Here is a 27,211-nt window from a genome sequence, read left to right on the forward strand (position 1 = left end):
CCATATTTGTCCGGAGTGTAGTGATGCGTGTGAGGTGATTGTTCAGTCCATTTCTGACAAGTTAAACCACTCTTTGTCACGGACTGAGTTCCTTTATACCCAGATCCCTTTGCGTCCCTGTCATCTTTGCTCCAACAACCAACACCTACAATTTTACTAGGTATATAACTTTTAAAAAGGCACCAATGGAAAACGAAAACTTAGATTATAAATCTTATAAACATATCCCCGAACCGTAACCCACAATTGACATTGATCAAAGCTTGAAATTTGTGATAAAATAAGCTTTTTACTCACCGTTTGCTCCCACTGAGTTCAATAAACAAGCAGCGACGCAGAATAAAACCGTCTTGTACATGTTTACCTGCATACTTTGACTTTGTATAGGGGTCGTTCACATATTAAACGTAATCAATATTTCAGCAATTTTTAACCCCCTTTCCTTTCCGTAATCAACCGTAATCAAGACCAGCCCCTTCCTGACAGCAAAATTACGATTAAATCATTGCCTGACCCCCCCCCCCCTTTTTGACTTTTTTCCCTGGAAAACACTTTTCTCTACGTTTCATGCTACCCTGATGACTGATCATTATGAGCCGAAATCATTGTTTTCAGTTATGATATCCGGCCAAGCACCTTCCAAACTACTTACTTAAGCAGCCGGATATCCTAAATTTTATCACTATCAGAGTGAAATTGAGTGGAATTTCAATTAAAATATTGTCAAATTGTTTAAATTATTCTGAGGGTAAAAAAGAAAATTTTAATTATGTTATCAACAGCCCCCCTCCCTGTAATTAACCGTAATTATTTGGGAACCCCTTCCCCCCTCGGCTGATTACGTAATATGTGAACGACCCCTTAGCATGGTTCTGAATTAATAGATTATAAGCACTGAGGAGGGAGGAAGGAGGTAGACAATGCAGAAACACACGAGAGAAAAAACGGAAAACGTTTTAAAGCAAGTCTGAGGTTTGCTGAGCGGAAAAAGAACACGTGTCGTTCAACTAACAATTCACTGTATAAAGCTATGACGAGCAGGTCTGTACACAGATTCAAAGCATGTCTGGACTTGTGATCATTATACTGCAAAATGCAAATATCTAAATAAAGTAGAGTAGTAACCTTCAGTGTAAGCGCAGAGTTGCTAAATAACAAATCTGAAAAGGGACCTTAACCGATTGTTGAAATTCGACATCTAGCGTAATCTAGCGTCATCTAGCGTAATCTAGCGTCATCTAGCGTCATCTAGCGTCATCTACCGTCATCCAGCGTCATCTAGCGTCATCTAGCGTCATCTAGCGTCATCTAGCGTCATCTAGCGTCATCTAGCGTCATCTAGCATCTAGATGACGCTAGATTTCGAATTTCAACAATTGGTAAGGGTCCCTTAAAAGCTATTATAATTTATGCTCCTAGCGAAATAACGGCAATTACACAAAGGACTAAACAAAGACCACACCTGCACTGAGCATATAGTCAAAATATGCTAAGCAAGAGCTCCTGAGTCAAGTTCTTGAGCCAAGTACCACCTGCAGAATCTCGTGGTTATGAATTAGAACGGCAAGACAGTCTCCGAGCTAAAATTAAGACAGGAAGATGCACCTGCCTCAGTATTCCTGTTGAGGTTGAACAAGGAACCTACTGCTCTGCGGTTTTGGCTGCCGGGCCGGAAAAAAAATTCTCGGCACTTTTACAACCGAGAAATATTTGGTCAATAAAAGTATATCTGGTATTAAGGAATAAACTGAATTATAGCTTGAAACAGCTATTGGGCGACAAATATAGGAGAAACAACGACATTCGACACTCGACAATAATCATCACAGTTAAGTAAAAATATAAATGATAAAATAAACGAAGGACCAACATCAAGGAAATTTAACGTTACTTTTTGTCAAGTGAAAAGCAAGCGAAAAGTCGCACATTTCGTGGAAATAAATACGGGTATATGCCTCACAGAATGGCCAAAAAAAAAGAAAGGTCTCTCAAAATCACAAAACACACTTTATTCCAGTTTTTATCTCATAAGAAGCTAAGTTGACACTCATATTTTTCTTCCCGGGGGTTGATTTAATCTCATAACTATTTTTTCTTTGAGAAAAATTGGCCGGAAAATCTTCCTCCAAAAAAACATGCCTCACAGAATGGCCAAATCTGAACTTCTATAATTTTTTGATGGAGATACTTTTTAAATTTCTATCACCACACGTTGTTAGAAAACCTATTAAGGAATGGGGTAAATAACCTAAAACTCACGAAAAAACTGAGCTTTGAAAAATTATTTCACAAACAAAAACAAATGCCTCACAAAATGGCCAAAAAAAAATGAAAACGAGAAAATTTTATTTTTCTAAAACCTTTGGCTCTTGTTTCAGGCATGCTGCTGGTATAAATATGCCTTGTTAACACCCCCATATAAGTGAAATTTCTTAGAACTGAATAAAAAAGGCATAATTTCCTACACCAAAAATTGCCATTTTGTTCATATTCCCTGATTTCATGATTTATAACCTTCATTCGGCTGTAAAAACACTCCATCTGAGGTGTTATTGTATGATAAATAGCTTGTGAATACTTTAGACCATCAAAACTAACATGTCTACATCAATAAAAGGAGTTTTAAATTTTGGCCATTTTTTTAGGCATATTTTGGCCATTTTGTGAGGTGTGTAGCCATTTTAGCGTTTTTTTCTTCCTATATTGAACAATGTTCGTTTTTTTTTGATGAATACTATTCTTTTTTTTTTGTTGGGGACCGGCCCGAAGTACCAGCCAATGTTTACTCAAAAAATAATATATATAATAAGTGTTATCAATTCAAACTCAAAACTCATACAAGATTAGATCTCATTAAAACGATTAAAATGTATATAATAGAGCTTGTCGAAACAAAACATAGCTGAGCACATATAAAGTTGCCTTTAGTTGAAATTATCATATTAATATGCTTTTAGAGTTGTTAGAGTGGAAACAGGCGCATAGCTACTGCTAGCTAGCTATTCCAAAATTTTAAAAATTTAACGACTGTCGCATAGCGTCATGCCGTTTTTGCTGGCGAATTGATGGCAGTGTAACTGAGATGGTATGCAGTGAAATTGATTCTGTGATGGCTTGCTTATGGGACAGAGTTATTATTAGCATTACGGTTGATGTTGCGCTCTGATTTCCTTAGTCCCGTTATATTGTACTAGCAGGAACCCGTCAAACCTTTAAGACTGGTGTCAAGACTCAAGGCTCTATGGTGGCCGGATCAGTTTCCTACCCTAAAGTCTCCCAGTAAAAATAATTATTACCTATTTAATTCGCGTTTTTGACACCACTTGGGGGTCTAAATTTTGGGTACTAAAATTCTTATTCCTTGGCCGATTTTCGATTTTTTCATGCTGATTTGAAGGCCATTAAAGCATTTGAATCAGTTAAAAAAGTTTCAGTTTTATATCTTGTACGGTTTTTGCGGAAACCCGTGTTAAAGTTGATGCCGTGGTGTCAGTAAAATGGTGCGGATAAATAAATATATATATATATATATATATATATCGTCTCGCTTTATATATAGTAAGATAACATAAAGTTAGGCCATTCGTCTGCAATGCCCTCGTTTTGTTGATCAATGAGCATGTTTTTTATGCACCTTTTGTAGATGTTAAGGTTGAATAGACTTGGCAAGGAAGTTGCTGCGACACTATATCTGTTTATTGCTAATAGTGGACCTTTGTAGAATACTGAATTATTGTAAGGGTGTTTACCGTATTCATCTGACCATAAAGTTGTAAGACTCGAATCCGGATCGGCGACGTTAAATATTGGTGCACTGTTAGGTATTGTTTTCTTTATAGAGGGAGGCACTAGACTTGGGAAGTTTTTTAGCTTATGTATAAAAACTAATGCGTTCTTCACGATGATACTTTGAACTGTTAATATTTTGTGTACATAGAAACCAGACTTGGTACTTGCTGGTGGTGTACCATCTTTGTACCAGTAATTAACAAAACCTGGTAGTATTGCTCTAAGACCCATTTTCTGTTTAACAAATAGTGTTTCTATATGGGATTTGGCAGCAAAACCCCAGACGAGGGAGCAGTAATTAAGGTGAGACTGCACAAAGCTGTGATATATTTGTAAACATCTTCTGTCATACTGGTGCCAGAAGTTCTCACCAAAATGCAAACTTAGTTCAAAAATTTGAAAACAAATTTTGTGAGGCATATTTTGGCCATTTTGTGAGGCGTGTATCCATTTTAGCATTTGTTTCTTCCTACATTGAACAATGTTCGTTTTGTTTGATGAATACTATTCTTTGAACATCTTCTGTCATACTGGTGCCAGAAGTTCTCACCAAAATGCAAACTTAGTTCAAAAATTTGAAAACAAATTTTCAGTGCTCAAAATTTCTACATAAACAGTAATATTTATGCCAGAAAATGTGGTCCTAGTTAATGATTTCACCACAGGAAGTGTTGCCAGAAGACTTTTGTTTCATATGGTATCCACAAAACCTACCAGTCTTATACAAAAAATTATTTACAAAAACATTTACAAATTTGGCCATTCTGTGAGGCTAGCCATTCTGTGAGGCATATACCCGTACATTTATGTTTTGAAATAGGCGATATGAATGACTAAAACCAAATGATTAGTACAGACAGATCCGTCTGAAAAAATCGATTTGCTGACACACGAACTTTTCAGAGGATTTTTGACGTTTTTGAGTGCCATAAGGTGCCCTTTATGGCTGACCAACTTTTCCAAACTTTTCCACTTGTCTTAAGGCCACTTTTTGCCACTTTACCACTTTTTACCACCTTTCTTGTTTGTCGAATATCTTTAGTTGTGAACATCGTAAAAGGTTGCGGATCAATCGAGTGTGTTCATATTATCAGGAAGAAAAACTTTTGTTCAAACAATTTTTACGTCAGATAATAAGTTAATTGGATAATTATCAATTAACTAATTAGCAAAATTCTAAAAATTTTTTATTGGCTCAAAAAGATCGGAATAGCTTAAAACACGGAGAAAAGTAGTTTTTAGAAAAAATTTGAAAATTTTTCACTTACATTTTTTTCGAGACTTTAAAAAAAATTTCGAAAATTCAAAATATTTTTTCCGCCAAAAGTGATCAAACCGCATGAAACACGGAGAAAAATGCCTTTCAAAAAAACTTAGTGAATTTTTCGTTTCAAGAATACTTAAATAGCCAATATTTGTAGTTGGAGTTCAGTAAATCTCGGCAGATTTTAATAGTCAGGAATTACTAAGTGAAGAGGTCTGAAACTGAAAAACGTTAACCATACGATCGCGCGGCGATATAAGAGTTTCATAAACTAATTTTCGCAGAAACTGCACCAATGGCACAGTCAAGATCGAAACGATAGCCTGCTGTACTGTCATTTTATTGATTTCAATGATGAATCAGTGGGGTTAAGATAATCACATTTGTAATAAATAAACATCTCTGTACCGTCAATTGTGCTAATCTAAACCAGCCTACTTGTATTACCAGACCTCTTCTTTTCCTCGACAATCAAACCAAGTTGTTCATATCGCATTTGGTGGGTGATGTATGTAGTAATGCGCTTAGTCAATAAAGACACCGTTATTTTTATTAAAAGGAGATGATGAAGCAAGTATTCATGACACAAAGAAGAATGGTCGGTGGGGATTGGGACCCACTTAAATCACCTTAACACAGTGCCCTCAGTAATCCATCCTGTCATTCAAATTATTTGTTATATAGTAGTGTTGAAAGTATTGAAACTAATACATATATCGAGCTGTATTCAATCAAACTACGACACAATACGTGTATATTATATGGCTCTTAATGACTAATGAGGTTTATGTAACGCTTTATACCGTGAGAAACCCGGTATAGAGACGTTTTAAAGTTTATCACGAAAATGTATACTTGACCTCATGGCTCATTTACAGTTCGAAGAAGGCAAGAACAGATCAGGGAAACTAAGGAACAGCCAGGTCCAGGAAGCAAGTGTAAATACACCTTCCAACATCAACTGTGACTTGTTTTGTATTGTAGTGCATACCGCTTCATTTACTATGCTGGATCGGTGGTTACCTCAAATCACCCCCATATGTCATCGTCAGGGTCGGCTAAACGTAAAATCAGCAAGAGTAACATACTGGCAAGGGTAAGATGTAGATACGAGTGACGGGCAAGGGGTAGTAAAGAACCGGTAATAATTAATTCAGTGAAATGCTCCACGAGAGTCAGGATATTTTGGAAATTGCTAATAGAGACAGATTCTGATCAGGAAGGATTGTTAATGTTATTGAGGGTGTTGATTTGAAATCCGGACGTCGTGAGGTAAAAATACAGGTTCTTCCCGTAGGATATTCGGGGCCATGATGATCATACATACATACATACATACATTTTACATGGTAAGGTCTCCTCCTAGTCGTTGGAGTGGCCTGCATCACACACATCGCGTTGGCGGCGTAACATATGTCTCCACTGTACTCGGTTGGTAGCCAAAGCTTCTGTTGTGTCGTTGTCGATGTTTTCAACACCTGTAAACTTAGCAGCATCTTCGAGTACGCAGGACTTCCAGTTCTTACGGGGTCTGCCCCTTGACCTCTTTCCATAGTTTGGCTTCCAGTTCAACAGAAACCTCGGTAGTCTAGAGTCTGGCATTCTAACTACATGTCCATACCAACGTAGCCTGGCAGCACTGATGAAAGTCTCAACTGACTTGATGCCAGCCCTCCTAAGAACTTCGTCGTTGGTTACATGAAAGAACCATTTAATCCTAAGGATCCTTCTCAAGGAGGTTTGATGGAAAACCTCGAAACGTTTCATCTGCTTTTTGGTGGTGTTCCAGACTTCAGCTCCATACAACAAGATGGTGAGGACAGCAGCCCTATAGATCCTGATCTTGGTTGGAGTCTTTATAGTTCTGCTATTCCAAATGTTCCAGAGCTGATGAAAGGCGCCATTAGCCTTCTGGATACGGACATCCAGGTCTCTGTTGATTGTCCCATCCCCACTAATAGTTGCACCCAGGTAGACAAAGTTGCTAACCTGCTCGACGGGTTCACCCTCAACCGACAGCTCAATACAATCATCCTTGATGAAAGGTCGCTGGGAGGCGCACTTGCTTACAGCCATGCATTGGGTCTTCTTTGCATTTATTCTGAGCCCAGCGTAGGAGCTGTAATGAACTAATAGATCAGTTGATTCCTGTAGGCCTTCCCCTGAGTTGTCCATAATAGCCATGTCATCAGCATAATCGGTGTCCAGAATGACCTTTTCCTCGACCGTCTTCATCTCTTTCTGCAGCACTGCGCCTTGACTGATGATCTTGTTGGTCTCAGCCAGAAATGCAGAAAAGTTTAGGCAGAAATTAAAGACAGGAGGTGCTTGAATGTCACCCTGACCTGTGCCTGAGTTAACATCAAACCAGTCTGTCAGCTCCCCATTAACCCTCACGGCACTCATGGTACCCCAAAAAATGACTGAAATATTCTGACATATTTTTCAGGCAGCCCATAGTGTCTCATACTGCACCAAATAAAGTCCCTTCTGATAGAATCGAACGCTGCCTTGAAATCCACAAAATTAATGTAAAGAGGAATGTTAAACTCAAGACAGTTATGAATAATAATGATGATCAGCTCAGGGTTAATATGGGACAGATCGAAGAGCATTGAAAAGAGCGAGTTGAAATTTTAAGCTTTCTGGTCTTTTCTTGCCTTCTTTGAGCTGTCAAAGAGCCATGAGGCCAAGTAGACGTTTTCGTGCTAAACTGTAAAACGTCTCCATACTGGGCCTCTCACAGGAGAAACGAGAAGTGTACGGTATAGAACGTTTCATATACCTCATTAAGGGCCATAATATAATATACACGTATTGCATTGTGTCGTATTGTGATTGAATACAATCACGATATGTATTACTACTTACATCACCCACCAAATGCGATATGAACAACTTGGTTTGATTGTCGAGGAAAAGAAGAGGTCTGGTAATACAGGTAGGCTGGTTTAGATTAGCACAATTGACGGTACAGAGATGTTTATTTATTACAAATGTGATTATCTTAACCCCACTGATTCATCATTGAAATCAATAAAATGACAGTACAGCAGGCTATCGTTTCGATCTTGACTGTGCCATTGGTGCAGTTTCTGCGAAAATTAGTTTATGAAACTCTTATATCGCCGCGCGATCGTATGGTTAACGTTTTTCAGTTTCAGACCTCTTCACTTAGTAATTCCTGATTACTAAAATCTGCCGAGATTTACTGAACTCCAACTACAAATATTGGCTATTTAAGTATTCTTGAAACGAAAAATTCACTAAGTTTTTTTGAAAGGCATTTTTCTCCGTGTTTCATGCGGTTTGATCACTTTTGGCGGAAAAAATATTTTGAATTTTCGAAATTTTTTTTAAAGTCTCGAAAAAAATGTAAGTGAAAAATTTTCAAATTTTTTCTAAAAACTACTTTTCTCCGTGTTTTAAGCTATTCCGATCTTTTTGAGCCAATAAAAAATTTTTAGAATTTTGCTAATTAGTTAATTGATAATTATCCAATTAACTTATTATCTGACGTAAAAATTGTTTGAACAAAAGTTTTTCTTCCTGATAATATGAACACACTCGATTGATCCGCAACCTTTTACGATGTTCACAACTAAAGATATTCGACAAACAAGAAAGGTGGTAAAAAGTGGTAAAGTGGCAAAAAGTGGCCTTAAGACAAGTGGAAAAGTTTGGAAAAGTTGGTCAGCCATAAAGGGCACCTTATGGGACTCAAAAACGTCAAAAATCCTCTGAAAAGTTCGTGTGTCAGCAAATCGATTTTTTCAGACGGATCTGTCTGTACTAGATATGTAATGCCTAAGAATATCAGATATCATAAATTTTAATTTAAATAATAAACTCAGCTGCCTTGTATACCTGGGTCAACACACTTAGGTCGTGACAGGTGAGAATAAAGGATCCCATTCTGACAAGTAACCGATCTGCTGCCCTGCAGAGTGTACCCAGTAGCACACTCTACTGGTATCACAGTTCCGTAGGTGGTAGGAAATGTTGCGTTAGTTGAAAGGTAGTTCTCTGTCATTAGCCCCCTGCAGTGATCTAGGGTATCACGATTTAGCGTTTCTTGGTGTTTTTGTATTTTGACATTGATTGCCATAAAAAATTAGCAAAAAATGGCCATCAAACTCTTTAGAATAATCAATAAACCTATAGCGCATGTGGGACGTATTCCGATAGTGAAGGAAATGTCTCTGATGCAAGTTATTGTATTGTCCCCGGTGAGAGTGTGGCCAGGCTTGCAGTTTACTTCCACCACTGTTCCTACTATCACGGGGAAGGTGCTGGTTGTTGTCATGTCTGACATAGCTGCTGGTAGTTCTGTACATGTGTCTGAGAAGGATAAGTGATAATCACGATATTGTGATGATTAACTTTGTCCAGTAATTTAACCACCCACATCCACTTAGTCACCCTCGTTCCTCTTGGAACTTTCACTCTCCCAGTAGACTTACATTGGTAAATGGTAGTGTTTTTAGGTTACTTCATAGTTCATTGTTCACTATAGAGTAAAACTCTAGAAAGCTCAATTCTATTGAAGGCCTTAAAACTAACCTAGAATACAGCGTGGAGTGTCCTCATACTCCCAGTTTCTACCCTGGTTACAGGTGATAAGTCTGCTCCCTGACAGACTGTACCCCGGTATACAGCCCACTTCCACTCTAGTTCCGTGGTCTACAGGTAGTGAGGTGCTGGTCTTCAGGTCGAATACATCTGGCAGGCCAGTGCATCTGTCTGAAGGTGTATTATGTAGCACAATACGTTTCGTAAATATTTTGTTTTATTACAAGTATTCGATCTAGAGAATCATGGCTAACAGTGCTTATACTTAAATTCTCATGATGATAAGAACATATTTTATTGTATATTGATAAATATACAATTGTATACACAGATGATTCCTAACCTTTGATACAAGTGGGGGATTGACCCAATGAGATGTATTCAGCGTCCTGTACGCAGGTTATCATCCTGTCTCCAGACGTGAGGGTGTACCCCTCAACACAGTTCACAAACACCATGTCTCCCTTCTTCAACGGGAATACTGAGTCTGTTTCCAGGTTTCCTGATATCGGTAGTTCTGCACAAGTTCCTGACAGTGTTGATAAATGAGCTTTATTTCATTCGGTCAAATTTATATAAGTTTAGTAACCAAATCAAATGTATAGTCAATCAGCATAGTGTATAATTTACTATCAAATTAACTAGCAACTTACCAACGTCGTTACATTTAGGTTTGTCCTGAAACTGGAAGTGTGTCCCCTGATTACACGTGATCACCTGGTCACCCCTCAGATCTCTGTCGTCTGAACAGCTCACTGTCACGCTAGTTCCGTAACTCACAGGGAAGGATGTGTCCGTCTCCAGATGTAAGATCTCTAGTGGTAAACCGGAACAGGACTCTGATATTAAAAGATATTGTTAGTGCAGGCTTTTAAAGATCGTTAACCACTCAAAATTGTCCATTGCAGGGGTGTAGGAAGACCCAATAAGAATTTTAGTGCCCAAAATTTGGACTCCCAAGTGGTGTCAAAAACGCGAATTAAATAGGTAATAATTATTTTAGCCTCTTGAGTCTTGACGCCACTTCGGGGTTATATGGATTCCTGCTAGTGTTATTAATACTACTCACTTCTGTAGTCAATGCAGGTATCACACAAGCAGTGTGCTGGTGTCTTCCCGCACCATCCCTTTGGAGAACAGCAAGTTCTGTAACCAGCTGGGTGGTCAGGATTACACTGAGCTGGTGTTCCATCAGAGAGAGGGTAATCAGGACCACATCGCCCGTCTTCTCTCCACTTCTTTGCTCCTGTTATCAAAGTTTTAGACAAAGCAAGAAATTGGGTTACACAATGTACCATTAAATCTCCCTGGATCCATTAAGGCATGGTTTGTTGCCATGCTTTGTGCTTAAATATTGATGCTTCTATCGAAGAGGTTGATGACTGGCTTTCAATATTCGGTGTTTCGACACTCTTTATAGTTTATTGCGACATTGTCTGCAAATTTTTCTAATATAATCGCGCATTCATGCTAATTGCTCGACTCGAAAAATTCCCAGATTCCCGAGAATTTCCAGAAATATTTTTCATTGAAAAGTTAGCTTCTACAAAAGGCCAATGACCAAGTTAATTGTTAATAATAGTTAATTTAGTCAATAGGTCTATGTTTATTGTTTACAGTATGCACTGACGGGGTATCCTAGGAAGTTTTTGAACTTTTATCAGGTACCCCTCCTCTAAGTTTCCTATCATTCGGCTGAGTCAACCGGGGAGATCGAATAGATACATAATATTCAATGGATCCTTAGCTACTCCATAGACTATGTGGCACTGTGATTCAAACCCTATACCTTCTGTGCAGAGGGCTGGTGCTGTAACCACTAGGCCACATACTCGATTGAAATGAAATCTATAACTTGCTGAAAAAGCAAACCTTAGGCTCGCGGTAAGACGCGCCTCATCGCGAGTGTGGCGATGAGATTTAAACGATTCTCGCACAAAACTCGCGCGTGTTAAGTCGAATTTTTTGACAACATAAACAAGTGATAAAATACACGTGATCGCACGCCATGTTAAGTTCCTAATTATTGTGTCCCTCAACTTTTAAGTTAAACTTTTTCTGTTTTCTTATTTTCTTGTTACATTTTTTCTAGTGTTTATTTACAAATTTTGTGCGATGAGCCTAACTTGCAATCTTGCATGAATCTTGACCTGGGCTCACGATGCAAACCTGGTGTATCGCATGTAGGGACCTCGCACCAGTCCCACCGGGTGTCCGGTGAGGTTGTGTAACACCATGTTTCATTGTAATTTTCATATGGGTTCCTGCAGTAGTTGTGATCACCTACTCCTTTGTCACCATATATGTCCGGAGTGTAGGAATGTGTGTGAGGTGATTGTTCAGTCCATTTCTGACAAGTTACACCACTCTTTGTCACGGACTGAGTTCCTTTATACCCAGATCCCTTTGCCTCCCTGTCATCTTTGCTCCAACAACCAATACCTACAATTTTACTAGGTATATAACTTTTAAAAAGGCACCAATGGAAAACGAAAACTTAGATTATAAATCTTATAAGCATATCCCTAAACTGTAACCCACAATTGACTTTGCTGAAAGCTTGAAATTTGTGATACAATAAGCTTTTTACTCACCGTTTGCTCCCACTGAGCTCACTAAATAAGCAGCGACGCAGAATAAAACCGTCTTGTACATGTTTACCTGCATACTTTGTCTAGCATGGTTGAACTGATTATTAATTAATTAATAGATAATTAGCACTGAGTAGGTAGGGAGGAGGTAGACAATGCAGAAACACACGAGAGAAAAAACGGAAAACATTTTAAAGCTAGTCTGAGGTTGGCTGAGCGGAAAAAGAACACGTGTCGTTCCACTTAACGATTCACTGTACGCTAGATGGCTACTTTATCCACTTATAACGATTAAGTTAGCAGTGTCGCGTAACTAGCGTCATGTAGCGTTATCTAGCGCTATCTAGCGCAAGGGTCGACCGAGTCCTCGGCCTCGGTTTTACCGAGTAATTGCGATTTTTCCTCGGCCTCGGTCAGGAGGACAATTCCTCGGTTTACCTCGGCCTCGGTTAAAAATTAAGTTGCTATTCCTCGCCTCGGCGAAATTTTGAAGATTTTAAGGGTCGACCGAGTCCTCGGCCTCGGTTTTACCGAGGAATAGCGATTTTTCCTCGGCCTCGGTCAGGAGGACAATTCCTCGGTTTGCCTCGGCCTCGGTTTTATCAAAGCAAAATTTACTCGGCCTCGGTCGCAAATCCTGCCCTCGGTCGACCCTTGATCTATAAGCGCTAGATCGTGACATTGTAAAGGTGCCACGCAATTGACGCTAGATGACGCTAGATGACGCTAGATGACGCTAGATGTCGAATTTCAACAATCGGTAAAGGTCCCTTAAAAGCTGTTATGATTTATGCTCCTAGCGAAATAACGGCAACTACACAAATAGGACTAAACATAAACCACACCTGCATTGAGCATATTGTTAAAATATACTAAGCAAGAGCTCCTGAGTCAAGAGCTCCTGAGTCAAGAGCTCCTGAGTCAAGAGCTCCTGAGTCAAGAGCTCCTGAGTCAAGAGCTCCTGAGTCAAGAGCTCCTGAGTCAAGTTCTTTAGCCAAGTATCACCTGCAGAATCTCGTGGGTATGAATTAGAACGGCACGACAGTCTCCGAGCTAAAATTAATACAGGAAGATGCACCTCAGTATTCCTGTTGAGGTTGAACAAGGAACCAACCACTCTGGGGTTTTGGCTGCCGGGCCGGAAACGGCCGGATATCAATCTGTTTGCCGAATTTTATCAAACCGGAACCGGGTGTTGGAAAATTGAAATTAATCCTTACGTGTTATGTGGGGTTTTTGATCATAATACTAAAATCCATGTGAACCTAAACGATAAGAAAGTGTTAGCAGTTCGAGTAACTGTGTTCAATTTCATGCCCTATCTAAATTTTCAACAGTCACTGGTTGATATTGTGTTGTGCTAGCATAGGCCCCTGGTTGATCTGCTGTATGAGCTGAGCTAGAAACGCGTTGGAATAAAATCAAAGCCTATATTTCAAGAATTTTATGCACCTTGCGAAGCACAAATGTAAAGATTGTTCTAGAAATAAAACCGAAACCCGAGCTATCACAAGTATGTGGTGTCGATATAACTACTAATACCACTACTACTAGTGACATAATGGCCTTCGTCACAATAAAATAGGAACCCTCTGCTTACAATGATCATTAGCAAAGCATCGCATCGTTGTGCCCTAGGCTTTGACTCCTTTCTTCGTGATACAAAAAAAACTCACATAAACGGGTCCCTCACATAAACGGGTCTCTCACATTCACTGACAGATTACAAGCTACCATGAATTCACTGTTCATTGAGAGTTATCCTGTCTATCTATTAGCAAAACCTTAGATGAGGATGATCTTACAGTAGTCAGTACCTAAATGTGTGTAGTTCGGTTACAACGCCCAACTTGAAGTTGAATCGATAAAATACCGCTAGACAGCGCTAGATGTCGCGGCCTTAGTTCTTAACCAAATTGTGTAGTGATGACTCTGTCCGCATGGCAGTTATAATTTGTCGGGCATTGTCCAAGATGATTTGATGCAGGCTTCCTGGCCAAGAACATATGCATATTCAGCTATAATGCTTTTGGACACGAAGGGTACATATTTAGATATGTCTTTAGGGTACACATACTGTAGTTTGACAATCATAAGTGAGCTAGATGGATCTCAGGTGGTTTACATAATCTCATCGTAATCTGCTGCCTTAGTTCTTAACCAATTTCTATGGTGATGACTCTGTCCTTGGACTATGGTTACTATCTGATTTGATGTAGGCTACCTGGCTACGAGCATATTTTTAGTTTAAAATGCTAAGGTAAAGCCCGTACCCGGTATGTGAGGTTTATGCGCTCATAAATACTCAATAGCAATTACTTGTCTTGATGAGTTTAGGTAAGTTATATGGTTCATGTCGTCCTGCCCTGAAAATCTTTACCTAGAAATGCCTGTACCACAACTATAACTATAACCCAAATATAACCCCGGTTAGATTTAAACCATATCCCTCAAAACCTCGCCTAAAAGTCATTTATAATCCAGACCCCTTGAATCTAAGAAATTTTGGGATAAAAGATTCGGGGCAGAACTGCAGCCACGTGGATCTACTAGAATTGACGAACAATAAGAGGAATATGTGGGATAAGTGGAGTACAGTAAAACCCCGATTCACTGCGGACTTGTAGGGAAAGCAAAAATGTATTTCTGCAATTTAGTATCACTAGCAGGAACCCTAAAGTGGTGTCAGGAGACAACAATTTTTATTTATTTAGTGATTTTGGCAATTTAGTCCAATTTCGGAACCCTAAAATTTGTATTTCTTGGCAAATTTTAAATTTCTTTATATACTGGTCAAAAGGCCATGAAAGCATTCGACCCAATCAAAAAAGTTTAAGTTGTATATCTTTTACAGTTTTTGCGGAATGTCGTGTTAAAGTTGATGACGCGGTGTCAGTAAAATGGTACGGATATATAGATAATCATATATGTATATATCGTTCTGCTTTATAAACAGTAAGATTTCCTTACTATCTAATTGCGAAACCTTCGATGAGGGTGATCTTCCCGCACCTACATGTTGCTTCAGCAGGGCACTCACTTCAGACCCCACATCCATAGACACGGCGGTCTAGCAGTCTGACTGCGAGGAAATTTTGGATTTGATAGGATATTTTGTGCCAGAGAGGAAATGTTCAGGGCTGCAAGACATTAGACTGCGAGGAAATGTTCAGGGGAGATAGACATTGGGCTGCGAGAACATTTGAATCTTTTTGGGCATCTGTCAGAATTTAAACAAACAAATAGCTTTAAATTATCGTTTAATCTTTAAATAATCTTTGCGTATAATGCTTTGTGCTGCAAATGATCATTGTCGATCATAGTAGGCTCATTTATCATTTAAGGAATAATTACGAAAAGCTTAAAACTTATAACACAAACAACTGTTTTTCTTTCTAGTGCAGTGAGCAAATTGTATTATCTTTAGCAAGGAAATTATAATCGACTTAGAGCATAGGGGGAAAAACTACAATGAGCACATTTACGTGCGACCAGTGAACCATCAAATTTCGAAATGAAATTAGTCAGAAGTGGTGTTTGTCAGCTGGCGCTAACCTCGACTGCTGTATAACTTGTATAGAGGTTATTTATAAAGCACACCTTGTTTTTTACTTATGAAATATGGTGGTAGTGGTTGTCACTTTACTATGGCTTGTGACTCCAGCTATAGTCCAGCTATAGTCATTAGTGACCTTTTTTTGCTGAAACTTATTGAACCTGCACGAAAACCAGATTGAATAGATCGAAGAATGACCCAGCCTAGTTTTGTTACAGTAAGCACAATTTGTTTTTTTAAATTCTCGACAACAAATTCATATACATACATAATTGGGTTTTCACTTTTCGATTTTTCTTACATTTTGAAATCAAATAAAAGTCTTCCATCTAACGATCGCGTCAAAATGACCAAAGTACATTCTGATTCTCAAAGTTCATTCTGATTCTCAGAATAGGTGACTACAGTTTCGTTCCAGAGCTTCGTTCCCTTTTGTTACCTTCGACTCTGCTCGTTGGGAGGCTTTGTTTTCTGCTACTTAGTTCCACTGTTCCTGAGATACTGACTAAATTAGTCCTTGACAAAGACCCCCTTTTCAATTTCAGCAAAAATCTCCTAAAAGAGGAACTCACGCAGACAAAAGAAACTGAGTTGAAAATGGATTGACTGAGCGGCAACCCATGCACCACTCCATACGAAATAAAGTTATCAGCTGTTGAGTATCTTTTAACTGGATTTAGGATCAAGTTAACAGCATGAATTGTGATTCCCAGGGTTACGAAACCACTGAAAGTGTTCATGATAACGATGATATTGATGCTCTTCCTATTTCTAGTGCTTGCTATTTTAGAAGCTGCTGTGGTTTTCTTGAGGATGTTCAAGTACCTGATGGTCATCACGCTAATCACCATCCCGTAGATCAGTACCAATCCTATCATGATGTATTTAACGTACAGTGTGACTAACGTCACGCGAAGAGCGTACTTTTCATTCATCGAGAAGACAAGTTGGCTGTGTCTCACTTTAAATAATGGCCTGAATACCCATTTGGATATTGCTCCAGCCAAGAAGAACAGCACTCGGAGAACAACAGTAGCAATTGTAATAAGTGAGATTGGACGGAGACTCTTTTGAGGGTACCTGACTCCTACATATCGCACTGTACATAGCGCCACCAGAAGAATAAACTCTATTTCCATTAAAAGAGGGAACATGTTATTAACATACCCCACCCAGCCCTTGTAGTCCAGTTCCAAGTAATGAGGTAGATCACGTGATAACAGTTTAGGGACCAGGATTATGGGAGAGTAGATACTCCTGGCCAGGTCCAGGGAGCTGATACAGAGGAAGAGGATGACAGCTAGACTTCGCTGTTGGACAGAGTGGTAGTAGAGGATGAGAGGGGTTAAGGTGAGTCCGATGAGGAAGGCTGTGATGCCGTGTACAGCACAGGCGTAGTTCAGGAAGATGTCGTAGTTGTTGGTGTCCCGTATCAGGGTCAGGTCTGTTGTGTTTGTGCTGGTCGGTATTCTTATCTCACCGAATATTCCCATGTTCTCTGATAGATCTTATCTGAGATAAAATACATTTTAAGGAAGACTAAAATAACAATTTAGAAACGATTAAAAGGAAAAAAAGGAGGGGAAAAACGAAAAGGGGAACTCGAAATACGTTGAGTCACATCTTCAAAGGTACTGATACAAAGGAACTTCAAAGGTACTAGTATGTAGTGACCAGAGGACTGTGTGCTAAAACAAATTACAACAACGCTTTTAATGTAATTCTGAAAGGTCCTGGAGGTACTCGAAAGTGGTAATGACGTGTCGTTAATTACAAAAGAAGTTAATAGATAACAGCTGGTTCCTCAAAGGTCCTCAGGAAGACTAAAGTGTGTTCCAGAAATAGCACCTAAAACATCCAACCTACGTACTCCCAATTTACAATTATAAAGACACGTGCAAACCAGCTGCCTGTACTTCATTACATATGATCTGCTATACGGCTGCGTTTTATAAGAGCACGTGGGATTCTATTAGTACTACTAGTACTAAGTACTAGATGCTATGAGTTATCATCATAAGCAGGACCCACGGGTAAATAAGTTCAACGTTTATTAAGACATACAAAGATGGGAAATATTGTTTAAACTAAAACTACAGTTATAAAGTAGTTGAACCACTTTACAACTGTTTAGTGTTTAAGAGGGAGATATTAGCGATATTGGGTACTCTCGTATTTGCTCCGGGACTATTTTAACAACAATGTGCGAATGTGAACTACACTACATACCTACACTACACAGGGCTGGTAAATGAATGTTGTAATAATTTTTGAGTAGAGGCTAACAGCTAGACAATGGTCTGGCGAAGAGACGCATCTACTTTAGAATTCCTGTATGTTTACTATTGTACTGTTTAGTGACTTCATATTGAGCACAAAACTACTTAGCCCATTCTTGCATGTGCAGGTTCATATTGAGCACATGTTTGTAGTGCTTTGTACAGGATGAGCAAACAATCAACTTCTTTTGTCGAATATTACTAAAAGATTGATCTTGTTTCCATTGTGAAAGTACAGAAACTGATCAGTGCATTACATTGTCTCTAGATGGAATTTCAAAATTTGACACGTGCTTACTGTGGTATTCTAGAAAAACAAAAAATAAGTCAGACAATAGTGCTTCTAATTGATTTCTACGTCTAACTCCAGAAATCTTACGGTAGTTTGAAATTTTATCTGTGCCATGTAAAATAGAAACACCAGATGTTTAACAATTCGAAAATAGCAGCGCACCAGAAAATGTTGTTAAATTACACTTTTATTTATGTTTTTCACTTTAGATCGACAATTGTATTGTAAACTGTTTTGAATCGCTATTTGTCAAAACGAACTTACACCACCCCTATCCACTATAATGTCCTTTTCTTGCGGTCAAGAAACTGTAGTATATAAATTAAAATAGTAATTACATTCAAGCTCTGATGAACTCTTATAGACGAAGAAGTTGCTGCACGTGCTCTGATTACAGCAGTATCATGTTAACTAACTTAACTAACTTTTAACTTACCCTTAACTAAATTACTAACGTATTAATTGCAGATTCCAGATGAGGTAGCAGCTGTAGACACAGCTCCCATACAGATCAGCAACGTTAAAGTCAGGAAGGATTACAATCCTAAAGGTTTGTTAATTGTAATTGCTGGCGAATGTTATTGATAAAATTAAAGAATAATTGATATTTCATAGTTTAGTTATCTTTAAATAATTTAATCCACCCAGAATTATCATTATTATACACTTCTTGAATGTCTTGTTGATATCTCTCAGTACATACTGTAAACATACTAATATTAATATATCCCTGCTGTTCCCAACCTCTTGTTAGATCTCCCTTTCTCTCTTCCTAACCTCTCTCTCATTTCAGCCAAGGCGGGAGCAGTACCCTCAGCACCATCTGACCAATGGGTGATATCACCCATAACGGGTGAGAGGATCAGAGCAGACCAGCTGCAGGAGCACATGAGGGTAGCCCTGCTGGATCCCAGGTGGAGAGAACAGAGGGACAGGGCTCTGGAGGAGAAGAAGAGGCACGAAGATCCTTATGCTCCTGGTATGAAGCTCACTTATTTTGTTGGTATTTTAGTGTGAATACCATTGAATCTGAATTATAAAGTTATAATGGTTATTTGATCGTGTCATGTTTAAGTAGATTGTAGATTTTAGTGACTTTAGTATGTCGTCAGGTTTTGATCAGAACAAGAATTGTCCGAGAATCAAATACTTACTGATCACAGAATAATCAGATATTATGTTCTCATTTCAATTAACAGATTGACTTGAGGAATAACAATTGCTCTATCGGATTTTTTTGACTGGTTTTCAGGTATTGATGTGAGCAACACGCTCAAACAGCTTGCTGAGAGAAGAACAGATATCTTCGGTAAGGGAGGAGAGGAAACTATGATCGGTAAAAAGGTGAGTTATTAAAAAGGTTTATTGTTGATCGGTAAAAAGGTGAGCTATTAAACAGGTTTATTGCCGGTCTGGTGTGCAGTATAGCATCAATTTAACTTCGCTCTAATGGAAATACTAGTATTATAGAGTGTAGACTGTATCAATTATGAATATAAAATTGATATTGAACATAAATATGAATGAAAATGAATATTGGAATTGAACATAATTAAGCATGAATGAAAATACGAATGTTGAATATAGATAACTCTGTGCCTCTCAGATAGGAGAAGAAGAAGTAAAGGACACGTCAGTACAATGGGACGGTCACAGTTCCAGTATGGAGTCCGCTATTGCCCAGGCTAAGAAAAATGTTACTATTGACGAGCAGATCGAGGCTATCCAACGTTCTAAAGGACTTCTGTAAGTAGATCATCTGAAATACTGACACGACTTCTGTAAGTAGATCATCTGGAATACTGACACCAACTGTAAGTAGATCATCTGAAATACTGACACGATTTTTGTTTCGTTTTAAAAATCTTTAAACCTACTGGTGAGTTAAACCTTAGAGAGTAGGAGTCAGTAGCGTCATAGTAACAACGCATGTAAAGTTATGTGTAAATATTATTATATTATAATATTAATACACAACAGTTACTGACCCCACATCCCCCTCAGACCTAACAAGGACGCTATAGGACCAGCTGTCCCCAGCTCCACAGCCCCAAGCTCCCAACCTCCTGTCAGTCTCCAGCCTCGCACTGGTACAGTACAAGTACCGGGACTACCCCAACAAGCTGTGTTGGTGCGAACTGCTCCTGTTATAGGTACGTTGTTATAGGTACTGCTCCTGTTATAGGTACGTTGTTATAGGAACTGCTCCTGTTATAGGTACGTTGTTATAGGAACTGCTCCTGTTATAGGTACGTTGTTATAGGAACTGCTCCTGTTATAGGTACGTTGTTATAGAAACTGCTCCTGTTATAGGTACGTTGTTATAGGAACTGCTCCTGTTATAGGTACGTTGTTATAGGAACTGCTCCTGTTATAGGTACGTTGTTATAGGAACTGCTCCTGTTATAGGTACGTTGTTATAGGAACTGCTCCTGTTATAGGTACGTTGTTAATTGTTATAGGAACTGCTCTCGTTATAGGTACGTTGTTATAGGAACTGCTCCTGATATAGGTACGTTGTTGTAGGTACTGCTCCTGTTATAGGTACGTTGTTATAGGAACTGCTCCTGTTATAGGTACGTTGTTATAGGAACTGCTCCTGTTATAGGTACGTTGTTATAGGAACTGCTCCTGTTATAGGTACGTTGTTATAGGAACTGCTCCTGTTATAGGTACGTTGTTATAGAAACTGCTCCTGTTATAGGTACGTTGTTATAGGAACTGCTCCTGTTATAGGTACGTTGTTATAGGAACTGCTCCTGTTATAGGTACGTTGTTATAGGAACTGCTCCTGTTATAGGTACGTTGTTAATTGTTATATGAACTGCTCTCGTTATAGGTACGTTGTTATAGGAACTGCTCCTGTTATAGGTACGTTGTTATAGGTACTACTCCTGTTATAGGTACGTTGTTATAGGAACTGCTCCTGTTATAGGTACGTTGTTATAGGAACTGCTCCTGTTATAGGTACGTTGTTATAGGAACTGCTCCTGTTATAGGTACGTTGTTATAGGAACTGCTCCTGTTATAGGTACGTTGTTATAGGAACTGCTCCTGTTATAGGTACGTTGTTATAGGAACTGCTCCTGTTATAGGTACGTTGTTATAGGTACTGCTCCTGTTATAGGTACGTTGTTATAGGAACTGCTCCTGTTATAGGTACGTTGTTATAGGAACTGCTCCTGTTATAGGTACGTTGTTATAGGAACTGCTCCTGTTATAGGTACGTTGTTATAGGAACTGCTCCTGTTATAGGTACGTTGTTATAGAAACTGCTCCTGTTATAGGTACGTTGTTATAGGAACTGCTCCTGTTATAGGTACGTTGTTATAGGAACTGCTCCTGTTATAGGTACGTTGTTATAGGAACTGCTCCTGTTATAGGTACGTTGTTATAGGAACTGCTCCTGTTATAGGTACGTTGTTAATTGTTATAGGAACTGCTCTCGTTATAGGTACGTTGTTATAGGAACTGCTCCTGTTATAGGTACGTTGTTATAGGTACTACTCCTGTTATAGGTACGTTGTTATAGGAACTGCTCCTGTTATAGGTACGTTGTTATAGGAACTGCTCCTGTTATAGGTACGTTGTTATAGGAACTGCTCCTGTTATAGGTACGTTGTTATAGGAACTGCTCCTGTTATAGGTACGTTGTTATAGGAACTGCTCCTGTTATAGGTACGTTGTTATAGGAACTGCTCCTGTTATAGGTACGTTGTTATAGGTACTGCTCCTGTTATAGGTACGTTGTTATAGGAACTGCTCCTGTTATAGGTACGTTGTTATAGGAACTGCTCCTGTTATAGGTACGTTGTTATAGGTACTGCTCCTGTTATAGGTACGTTGTTATAGGAACTGCTCCTGTTATAGGTACGTTGTTATAGGAACTGCTCCTGTTATAGGTACGTTGTTATAGGTACTGCTCCTGTTATAGGTACGTTGTTATAGGCACTGCTCCTGTTATAGGTACGTTGTTATAGGTACTGCTCCTGTTATAGGTACGTTGTTATAGGTACTGCTCCTGTTATAGGTACGTTCAGCGGCTTGTTTTGTGTTACATGTATAACCAACATTCAGAAACCCCCTTATACTAGATTGATTGTAAGATAATACTTTAAGCGATTTTATGGAGAACTCAAATTTCCAACAAAACAATTTCTCAAATTAAACGAATAGAATATATGAATCAAAGTTGACCAAATGATACTCTGTCAAAGAGCTAACTTCTAGATTAAACATGCTATTTTATGGGCACAGCCTCACCAATATAATATAATGTTCGCAACTCGGCAGCTCTTACTATTCCTCAGTAATTCCTCCTGTGCCATAAAAACCATCCCCGCTTCTGCTGCAGGGTACTGGCTAGCTGTTGGATACACGCTCACTGGGCCGTGTGCACTATCACTAACCAAGATGTTCATTGTGACAATATCCTAATTCAAAGCTGTTATTTTGAAGCGTTTTTCACACAGTTGTAAACGACATTGTAGTAGTTAAACCAGTGCTTGAAGCACCAGTGCTTCCAGAGGTGATATCATCTTCAGTATGTTCTGTTACGTAGTGCAGTTCCAAGGTTTCCTTTCTCGGCCATGACCCCTGCTGTAGAGCTTGTTTAGCCATTGACTCTCGTTTCCGCCCTGACAATGTTTCTGGTTTCCGTTTCTGTTCTGACCATCGTTCTGGTTTTGGTTCCCAGTCAGACCAACGTTCTGGTTCCCACTGCCACTTCGGTTCTGGTTCTGACCAGCTTTCTGGTTCTGGTTCCGGGTCTGGTTCTGGTTCCCACTCTGACCAACGTTCTGGTTCTGGTTCTGGTTCTGGTTCTGACCAGCGTTCTGGTTCCGGGTCTGGTTCTGGTTCTAACCAGCGTTCTGGTTTCAGTTTCGGTTTCGGTTTCGGTTTCGGTTCTGGTTCTGGCCAGCGTTCTGGTTCCGGGTCTTGTTCCGGTTCTGACCAGCGTTCTGGTTTCAGTTTCGGTTCCGGTTTCGGTTTCGGTTTCGGTTTCGGTTCTGGTTCTGGCCAGCGTTCTGGGTTTGGTTCTGGTTCTGACCAGCGTTTGTCCCAGTTGGTATCTGATTCGAATTCCAGTTCATCATTAGGTTCAAAATGAGGCTCCCTCCACCTTTTAGAAGGTACTTTAAGTATCCCTCTACCTCCTCTGGCTCCTAGAGGACCACTCTCAATCACTTCCAGAGTCTGAGCCAGTATTGATAGAAAAAGGAAGAAGACTTTCATCCTGTAAAATGTAGAAGTCGGTAGGTTGACAAAAGTTGTTAAAAGGGAACATTATTTAACGAAAACGCAACTCACATTCAGTATGCACTTAATTCAATAATAAATAATGTTGAAGCAAAGTTTTAAAAAGTTTTAAGTAAATCATAGACATTTTTGTACTATTTACAACATCAACTTGAAGAAATAAAGATAGCTAGAATAAAATAAGCTAACCACACCACACTCACATGTACATTGTGATTTATGAGAATTTCCAACAATACGGGGGTTTACACATTAAATAGTTCTACTAGGTGACATAGGTTGGTAACTACTAACTAGGTGACATAGGTTGGTAACTTCAAATCCGAAGAAAATCAGTGGCTTCCGGTACTTGAAACCTCGTCAAGCCTCCACTGATTTATTTATTATTGATATTGTTTGATTGTGCCGTAAAAATAAACAATTGTTTTATTAATAAGGCAACAGAAATTATAACAGATTTACCACTTTCAGTTCAGCAGAACCCCAACCTGCTAGCACAAGCTCAGATAGCACAAGTTCAAATAGCACAAGCTCAACAACAGCGGATAGTGCAGCAAGCTGCCGCTCAGCAACAACAAGCCCAAATACAGCAACAACAAGCTCAGATACAGCAGCACATGTTGCAGCAGCAGCTCATCACCCAGCAGATCGCTAGGGTGAGTTTATATTTACCTATTGAACACTTAGATTTCATAGATTTCATAGATTTTGGGACGGATTTTTGATATTTTTGATAGAAACATCAGATTTTTCAACAAAGAAATCAAAAATTGATTAAAACAGGCCACAAAGGGTAAAAACAACCGAATTTTCGCCGTTGGCACTGCTACAATACTCATTTTCGGGCCTCACTCGTTCTCGGGCCTCGAGCAGAATATGAAACCTCGCTGCGCTCGGACGGAAATATTCATAGATTTCATAGATCTTTTCTGAGATTCATAGATTTCATTTTCAAATTCACCTGGACACCCTGAATATATCCCAATATTGTGATATTAATGATAAGATAAAACTAATTTCTATTTCTCAACTAGAGACTGTAGGACCAATTAATGATATCTTCCGACCCTAATCTTCTTGTTTTGATAACAGCGATACTCCCTTATCAGTATATTATCTAACAAGATAACCCCCTCTCAGCAACAAGCAGTGCACCAACAAGCAGCCCACATGCAGCTAGCAGGACAACTCCTCTCCCAGCAGGCCGCTGCTCAAGCTGCAGCTGAGGAGCACGTTTCTAAACGGTTAGTTGTTATCTCGCGGTAACACGACTCCTGTCCGACAGCGACATCTGTATTCTGTCCGACTCAGGGTACCAGAAAAAAACGACATTGATCTGATTTCAATGTCGCCCAATCTTATCTCGCAATGTTTTAGGCTTCCTTGGTTTCCTTCTTAGTTGATCCCTGAAATCGTGAATAAACGTTGTGAAGATGGACATAGTGATGGATATAGTGATGGATAATATTAATGCGGTTGTCTGCAAATCTTAAATCTCCAATCTTTATCATAACAATCAATTAATTATCGTAATTAATAATCGTTATAATTAGCAATAAAATGATAAACTTTAGATCATATCAACCACTACTCCCTCAGTATAAGACTGGAAGAACCTGCCCTGCTACCGGAGGACCAATGGAAAGCTAGGTTTGCAGTTGGCAACTTCAACGTTAAAGTCATCATGCCTACCCAGGACCATGGAGATATCAAGCTCAACGGACAGGTACTGAGTCCAGTTAAATTACAGTAACTATTCAGGGACAAGTTTAGCGACAGCAGCTGAGCTCTGATATTATACAGCGTGTCCGATTCATAGTGTCAGCACTATTTAGTGGGTTGATGACACGGCTCTTTGTCATATTTTCTGTCGGTTATATTATTAAGTTATTATATTATTCAGTTATTATTTTATTCAGTTATTATTTAACTTTTTTTGCTATTACTACATCCATTCGGTTAATGTTTTTGTTTATTTAATTTTTTGATTTTAATAATTTACATATTTGACACGGTCCCTTTTTCCGCTGTTTTTCAGTTTTGATAAATTAACTTCAGGTCTAGAATCTAAACCCATCATGTTCCCTCGCTAGAAAGTTAATAGTTATAATTATCCACCGCTAATTTAAGACTCAGTAAAAACTTGATCACAATTTTCTGTGTGATTAAGTTAATCTCTCCCCAGTTTTAGTAACACGACGCCAGCTCCCACTATTATACTGGTGACTAGTGATTGACGGATGTTACTCGTCTAAATTTCTTCGAAGTAGCGCGCGCCGCTTTCTTCTCGAAATATTAGCGCCGCCGGGCCAGACCATTAACAATGGTCAAGACTAGTGACTACTATCCATTAGTTATTATATCGTCTTTTGTTTGGACTTTAAAGGAGCTAGTATATAACAGTTTAGTAACACACTCTTTAAATCTATACTAATAATATTATCTTTCTTACTGAGCAGGTGCAAAGTAGAATGGCCCGAACAGACTTATTACGTTATATGTTCACGAAATTTGTTGCATAGTTTGTTAGTTCGGTTACTTTGAACACCGGAGTTTGGTTTATATATGTATATATGTCGCTCGAGTTTTTAATTACCTGTCGAATAGTTTATAATAACGTGTAAGTTTTCATAACATCTATAAATCGCTTTATAAGTTTAAGTTTGGTTCTTTGCATTTAACATAGGGACATACTCGGAATACCCTACCGAAAAGAGCCTGTCGGTCGACTGATGGTACAAAGTATAAAATACCTTTTGTTATTCGCGTCCCCAAGTGTTCCCCTCTCAAACCCGCTCACGTGCATTCTAAAGATTTATCTCATCAGATAAGAACACATCATAATATGTCAAGACCGTTCCACTGGGTGTGTTCCTATTTAAGCGGCCAGGTGGTTGTCTTTGACCCGTGCTCTCCTATTTAAAGATTAGTCTCGTGGTTAATGACCTTGTCGCGGGTAATTTCACCTGCATCAAGTGTTGTTTCACCTGCATCATGTGCTGTTTCACCTGCATCAAGTGTTGTTTCACCTGCATCATGTGTTGTTTCACCTGCATCAAGTGTTGTTTCACCTGCATCATGTGTTGTTTCACCTGCATCATGTGCTGTTTCACCTGCATCAAGTGTTGTTTCACCTGCATCATGTGTTGTTTCACCTGCATCAAGTGTTGTTTCACCTGCATCATGTGTTGTTTCACCTGCATCATGTGTTGTTTCACCTGCATCACGTGTTGTTTCACCGTTAGTTTAAAGTTTACCTTGTGACGGTCACATCGCGGGGAAATTTCTGGTGGTAAAACTACCAGGATAATCTTTCGTTTTTCATGTTCTCCCAACCTTATCATAAATAACGAGTTTTAAAAAGTTGACATACTTTTTCGCGTTGATTCTCTCAAAGTGGAGTACCGTACCATCAGCAAACTGTTAGATACATTTGACATCAAATATTTTATAAGCATCATGTTGCTCTACCCTAGCTTACTACACTTTACAGTTCCTTTATGTGCCGGGCTTATATGATGTTGAAAATAGCGACTCCAAACTTACCCTAGCTAAATAACGCTGATAATTTGAGATTTCCGTTATATTTCGTTAATATAATGATGTCGA

The 27,211-nt window shown here is 39.0% G+C and overlaps 2 protein-coding genes across 2 annotated transcripts in view; one reads left to right on the forward strand and one right to left on the reverse strand.

Moving 5' to 3' along the window:
- The window catches only part of LOC134818869 (splicing factor 3A subunit 1-like), a 48,873-nt gene that overhangs the window by 16,131 nt on the left and 5,531 nt on the right, over positions 1-27,211 (forward strand). Inside the window, exons 10-17 of the mRNA XM_063828565.1 lie at positions 18,812-18,893; positions 19,137-19,322; positions 19,596-19,687; positions 19,950-20,089; positions 20,348-20,496; positions 24,074-24,258; positions 24,743-24,846; positions 25,202-25,328. Coding sequence (XP_063684635.1) covers positions 18,812-18,893; positions 19,137-19,322; positions 19,596-19,687; positions 19,950-20,089; positions 20,348-20,496; positions 24,074-24,258; positions 24,743-24,846; positions 25,202-25,328 — 1,065 coding nt within the window. The remainder of the gene's footprint in view (positions 1-18,811; positions 18,894-19,136; positions 19,323-19,595; positions 19,688-19,949; positions 20,090-20,347; positions 20,497-24,073; positions 24,259-24,742; positions 24,847-25,201; positions 25,329-27,211) is intronic.
- Positions 16,146-18,919, reverse strand: LOC134818871 (uncharacterized). Its single transcript, XM_063828567.1, has 2 exons — positions 18,799-18,919; positions 16,146-17,284 (listed from the first exon to the last, which is right to left on the reverse strand). The coding sequence occupies exon 2, from the start codon at positions 17,263-17,265 to the stop codon at positions 16,174-16,176; it is 1,092 nt and encodes a 363-aa protein (XP_063684637.1). The 5' UTR covers positions 17,266-17,284; positions 18,799-18,919; the 3' UTR covers positions 16,146-16,173.

This window comes from Bolinopsis microptera, chromosome 7 (assembly GCF_026151205.1).
Source record: "Bolinopsis microptera isolate Bmic1 chromosome 7, MBARI_Bmic_1.0, whole genome shotgun sequence".
Classification (NCBI taxonomy): Eukaryota; Metazoa; Ctenophora; class Tentaculata; order Lobata; family Bolinopsidae; genus Bolinopsis; species Bolinopsis microptera.